Source organism: Manis javanica, chromosome 3 (assembly GCF_040802235.1).
Source record: "Manis javanica isolate MJ-LG chromosome 3, MJ_LKY, whole genome shotgun sequence".
Classification (NCBI taxonomy): Eukaryota; Metazoa; Chordata; class Mammalia; order Pholidota; family Manidae; genus Manis; species Manis javanica.
Window position 1 is genome coordinate 7,114,001 of NC_133158.1, and position 6,000 is coordinate 7,120,000.

General features: G+C 43.3%; 1 protein-coding gene across 42 annotated transcripts in view; it reads left to right on the forward strand.

The window, feature by feature from the left end:
* The window catches only part of SLMAP (sarcolemma associated protein), a 120,441-nt gene that overhangs the window by 98,380 nt on the left and 16,061 nt on the right, over positions 1–6,000 (forward strand). For 29 of the 42 annotated variants that reach the window (XM_037019140.2, XM_073230751.1, XM_073230754.1 and 26 more), the window contains 2 exons: positions 3,434–3,556; positions 4,581–4,655. In XM_037019140.2, coding sequence (XP_036875035.1) covers positions 3,434–3,556; positions 4,581–4,655 — 198 coding nt within the window. The remainder of the gene's footprint in view (positions 1–3,433; positions 3,557–4,580; positions 4,656–6,000) is intronic. The other 13 variants (XM_073230756.1, XM_073230755.1, XM_073230758.1 and 10 more) reach the window with 1 other exon arrangement.

A 6,000-nucleotide genomic window follows, 5' to 3' on the forward strand; every position in this document is an offset into this window, starting at 1 on the left:
ACCACAAGCTGGATCACGAAGTTTGTGCACATCCTCATCTGAGTGGTTTGTAAGTTGGGGTGGCTATTTTGGCAGAATTCGGTAGCTTGTAAGCACAGAAAGCTCTGCTCAGAGCTGTATTTTAGTGAGATCTGTTGGGTCAACCGGAGTAGGGAGAGACTGGAGCTAGGGCGGTCCCTTAGAGAGCACAGGTCAGCACTGAGAACCTGAGCTAGGATGACTGCTGGAAATCCAGACTAAAGAACAAAATCCAGCCTGGGGCCCTGTTCTTCCCTGTGTCTGTCATCTCTCCTGTGCTCATCTCTTCTTGAATCCATAGGCTCAGAAATGTGAGAGAGGGAATCAGATGTGATTCCACCATTTGACCCCGAGTGACTCAAGGGATGGTGGTGGTATTAACACTGGAAGGAGAGGTGTCCTTGGGGGGGAAGTGATGGTTTGGGTTTGGCATGTGTTGAACAGGAAGGATGAGCACAGGTTCTGGTCTGCCTGGAGCCATTTATGCCTGCTGTCCCCCCGTAGTTATTAAAAGTGCCTCCTTTCACATTCACAGCTTTACATTGTCATCCTGGGAACCAGAGATGTAGTTGGAAGTGCAAGACAGAAACTAGGATTGTAAAGACACTTTCATTTATTCCTGAGACATTTAGTGACCCAGAGCCCGGGGAAGAGTGATGTGATAGTGAGTGTTTAACAGGCATGCTGGAGACTTTGGAGCACACTGCTGACTTTGTAGCTAGGAGCCTAGACATGGTGCAGCAGCCAGGATGGGCTTCCCCAACGGGAGGCTAAAGCTAAGTGACAGTATGCCAGGAAGGGAGCCATGAATGTCTTTAAAATGGTGCTAACATTTGCAAATAGGTGTCGCGACCCTTCAGGGACCGAAGCAACACGCCCAAGGTCTTGATTCTTCTCTAGGCTTTATTGTTTAATCTCTCACGGTGGTTACAGCAGTTGTCGGGCAGCTCTTTTCCCTCCCGGCCGGCTCCCTTATATTCAGTCACCCAACCAATCCGGGACAGTATCATGCGTGACCTTTAAGCGGATAGGTGTCACACACCACTCTAAGCGGGCAGCACGAGCTATGCACAGGTACGGAAGTCTGCTGGGCCAATCCCCAACAGGGAAGAGGGGAAAGGGTGGTGAGCAGGAAGCAGGCGCCATCTTTAGGGCGTTGTCTAGCTAGAGTGGGGCTCAGCCTCGGCCATAGGCCGGGCCCCCACAATAGGGGTAATTGTACAAGTGGGAATAGCATCTACCAGGAGGGAAGTGTGCACGAACACAGGTGTGGGGGAGCACGGGCTGTGGTCAGGCGGCAGGCAGTAGCCACGGTTGGAACCGTCTGCAGAGGAGTGGACCACGGTGGCAGAGGGGTTTATAGAGATGGAAGAGAACAACTGGGAAGACAAAGGAGCCAACAAAGGATCCAGTTTTGTCAAGAAGAAGCCCTGCTGATCAGGACGAACAGCAGAGGGTGAGAGTCAGCTGCCAAAGTTAAATTCAGAGGCTGCTGCCAAAGTTCGATTCGTAGTCAAGCTGCACTGAGAACTATCTCACATGGCTGTACACGCACTCAAGTCGGAAAAATGGTCTTCCTCCACGGTGAAGGCTGTTCTCATAGGGCAGATCTTTCAGAGGGGTAGCGGTGATGATAGCAGAAGGAGGGCGCGCCCACCCGGGCAACTGTGCCAGCCAGATGGCTTCCACCGGTTGATGAGGTTAACAGACGTGTGGCCAAATCAGCCTTCAACCAGCATGCCTGTGCAACACAGATGTGGGAAGACATGCTTTGATCTGGCCCTTTACCAAGTGGTTTTGAGTATCTCAACCACGCTTAGAGCAAAGGTCGGAGTTTAAGTCACATCTCTAGTCACTCTTCTGAAGAGAGAGTGACACCAAATTTAATTTAGAATATCCTGTACATTTTCTGTGCACCAGGGCTGGTTCATTTACTGGGTTCTTGTGTGCTGTGGATCTCTGTTCAGCCTCGGTCTGAAAAAAGCTAGCTCCTGGCCCTAACTGTGCACAGGGCTGCTCTAAAGATACACCATTTGTGTTGAGAGGACAAAGATTCTATTCATCTTTCCACCTCTTTATCATACTGCCTAAAAAACATACTTCCATCTGATTTGCACTTCTCAATAAAATGGATTTGGCTCACTAAGGCTCTCATTTATCTTCATCTAAATACTTTCCACCAGTACTTGTCACAAGACTTCCCGAGATTGTGAGTAGATGATACAAAAGTCCTTTCCACTGACAGAAGGGAGCACGCCGTCATAAACCAAGAGTGCCTTTCCCCACCCACCATGTGAAATCCAGTAAGCCCCGATCAGCCTTATGCAGGAAGATGCGCCTAGTCGTCTTTGATTAAAAATTGGCACTTTGTTTTCTGAAAAGACGATCTGCACTATTTGATTAGTTTGAGTTTAGTCTTTGTGTTTGTTATGTTAAATTTAATCTGTAAAGATTTGTGGTCAGTGTCTTCCTCTTTCTGAATGCCTCCACCCTTACCAAGAGACAGTTAGAAGGAAGAATCGATAGGTTGGCTTTAACAGGTGAACCCAGAGTCAAAATTTTTGTGAGGGAAAAGTAGGATACAGTCTGTGAGTATGAAAATGTGTGTAACATCTAAGACCTGCTGTGATCATACCTTGAGAATTTCTTCTTAGCTCTTTTTTGATAAAGTTGTTAATGCCTGAGGTACTTGTAAACCAAACAGAATGCACTAGAAGATGTGTCCACCTGATGACGTAATTATTCCAGGCAGTGTTTGGTAGCAGAATGTTTTAATAAATGAAAGATGAGCAGAGCAACTGAAGGGGAGAGAGGTTAGGGGCACCTTTGAGATGTAATGCTGGATCTAATTTATCTCGATAAAACCACTTAGGTTACATGAGTTAATAATTCAGCAAATAGTTGTTGTGTGTGGTGTTGGCACAGCAGCGATGACAAGGAGAGTGCCATGGGGTGTTCAGCCTGGTTTCTTTGAATAGTATTCCACAGCTGGGGAGTCATGCTAAAATGCTTTTTCTTGAAGAAAAGTCTGTTTCCATTTTCCTATTTCCAGTTAAGTTCCAAGTGAAATTTTTCTGACTTACCAAGAAATTTCAAAATTGATGAAGAATAGCATTGTGCCCATCTTACTGAATTTCAAGCCTTATCTAAGTTCTACATGACTGAAATACATAATTTAGTGTATGTTAACATATATTCTGTAGTACCATTGCCATAAATTACTAATACATACTTAACTGTACTTATGTTCTTTCTCCAGGGTAAAATGACTAAAATTTGCTTCTAAATTTTTTTTAACTCAGTTGTGCTATGTTGTTTAACTATGCACGTCTAAACCTGAAAGGGATTGCTAATCTTTGTAGAGATTGTAGCGTGATACTAACTCTTGCTTTTAAAATAAACATATTTTTGTCAGATGACTTGCAGGGTGCACAGTCAGAAATTGAGGCAAAACAAGAAATTCAGCATCTTCGCAAGGAATTGATTGAAGCCCAGGAGCTAGCTAGAGCAAGTAAACAAAAATGCTTTGAACTTCAAGGTGAGCTCAAGATTACTTTGATTCTTTAGGGGATGTGGAGGCAACTTGATACAACTGAATGGCCCCAGACTGGGAGTCCAGAGGCATGGTATCTTGTTCTATATCCACAACTTTATTAGCTGTGTGTTCTTGGGACAGTCACTTAACCTCCCTGAACTTATGTTTCAGATCAATAAAATAGGGAGAGTTACAGTTGCTTTAGTTCCTTCACATTGTTGACTGAAGGTCCAGAAAGACCTGCCCCGACAAAAGATCTTAATAGTGAATTACATAGTATGTACAACAAAAGGAAAAACCATAACGTGTATAAATTTCTAAGTTTTAGTTACATCTAATAATAGCTACTCGGCATTAAATAAGGAAATTTAGAGTCCCCGTGATTTCAGAGTGTAAAGGTATAGAATCTTCCAACATCCCAACCACCTCCTTTTCTAGTATGTCACTTGTCTATAGAGTCATAGGCCAGTGAGGTCTGTGCTGCTCCCTAGCATCCCGGTTTCCATATCACTCACGGGAACTGCCTAGTTGCAGTCACTCAGTCCCTTAGGGAGTTTGAGAATGAGGAGGAAGTGCATGGCCCATGGTGTCCTCATGTCGCTGGGGCAGCCTGCCTCACCAGGAGGAGGATTCACACCCCTGGGAACTGGGAACTTCCTGTCGTTACTACTTACTCTTACATGGGCAGTAAACGTGAAGATTTTAAGTCTTCTTTTTTTAAATTTAACCCCAAAATGCTAATTGACAACTATCAAGATCAGTTCTCATGTAAAGAAGAGCACACATTTATCTCAGTGATACAAGATTTAGAAAATTCCGTGACTGATCAAATAGGTTTATTACTTACTACTGTTTAATGCTCCTAAAATCTTTGAGCTGTCTAACTGCTAATACTGATAATACTTACTGCCTAACTTTGGTCTCCTCCAGGAAGCTTTAGGAGAGAATTTCTTAGAAATTTCCAGCTGCTCAATTTTGAATGCTTTCATTCACTCACAAAATTAGATGTACTGTGCTTTGGTTTTAGCTCTTTTGGAAGAAGAAAGAAAAGCCTATCGAAATCAAGTTGAGGAATCCACCAAACAAATACAGGTTCTTCAAGGTATGGAGTACCCAAGGCCATCTGGGACTGTTATTGTTTGTTGATTTGTTTATTTGTAGTGATTCAAAAGGAATGGAAAATAACTGTGCAGAGGGTTCTGATTCCTGTGGCTTTAGTTCTGCCCTAGAATCTGAGACTATAACTGGGTTCCTGGTGGGCTTTTTTTTTTTTAAAGAAAATACAAGGGAAGATATCCCAGTACTCCACTAGTAGACACTTGGATTGGGAAGAGCAGGGGTGAAGGTAGGAATTTGGTAAGGCGTCCCCTTCTCTGCTATGTAGTGAGTCACTGCAGAGGGGGCCTTCAGACAGGAACCCAGTTTGAGCTGCTCTGTGCGTTAGCACTTTTAGCTTGGTGGCATTATTTCTAATGCTTGGACATACCTCACAATGAAAATTATACAGCACGTGGAACAGAATAATTCTGTTAGGCTCCAGTCCCTGCTCTGCTTTCATTGGCAGAGGCTGGTCCTCACACCACCTTTTAGCTGTCTCTTTGTGGGGGCTGTCCCAGCATCATTACAGAAAGGACCAGGAAGGCCCCTGCTTGCCAGGGGTGTACATCAAACCAGAGCCCAGAGCTCCTAGTACTGCGAAGCTGTAATTATGAGATGCCCAGGAGAGGTCCTTCTGTCCCTGACCTTGTAAAATTCCTAAAGCACAACTCATCTGCCTTCACTGGCAAAGAGAGAACCAATGTTATTTCAAGATTTTGAGGGGAAGGGTGAGAAGAAATTAAATAGATAAGGAATATCAGTTCAGAAGAAACAGGGAGTCCTCGCTTAAGCCTGTGATATTTGCCCCAAAATATCCCAGAGAAATGCTAGTCTTTTTGATTTTCTTTTCTTGTTTTTGAGTAGGATATTTGAGTTATTTAAATTTTATTTATTATGGTAAACTTAGAATTTCTGAGATAGGTTCTATGTCTTTTTAAATTGAAAGCTCTTTAAACTCTTATTATAGGTCTTTAAACTTTTATTTAATGCCATTATCCATCAGTTTATATAAATCTGGTTTGAACCTATATTTCTGTCCTGTACTGTGCACGGACAGTGTTCCCTACAGGGTCTGTGACATGCTGCCTTATGTCTGACAGCTGTCTTACCCAGGCATCTTTAAGTGCCCCCTACTGCCAGCATGTGTATTTTAGGACTTTATCCACAATCTGTTGTCATGTTATCTCTGCTATTGTGTCTTTTCAGATTTTGAGCCTGTTATTCTCTCAGTGCCTCCTATAAATTTAAAAGGCCCAATATTTTCTTAATGTTCATTTATGGGGCAACCTCTGCCTTGATCCTCTTAATTAAATCCTCTTAATTATCTTAATTATTCTTCTTTTCTGCCT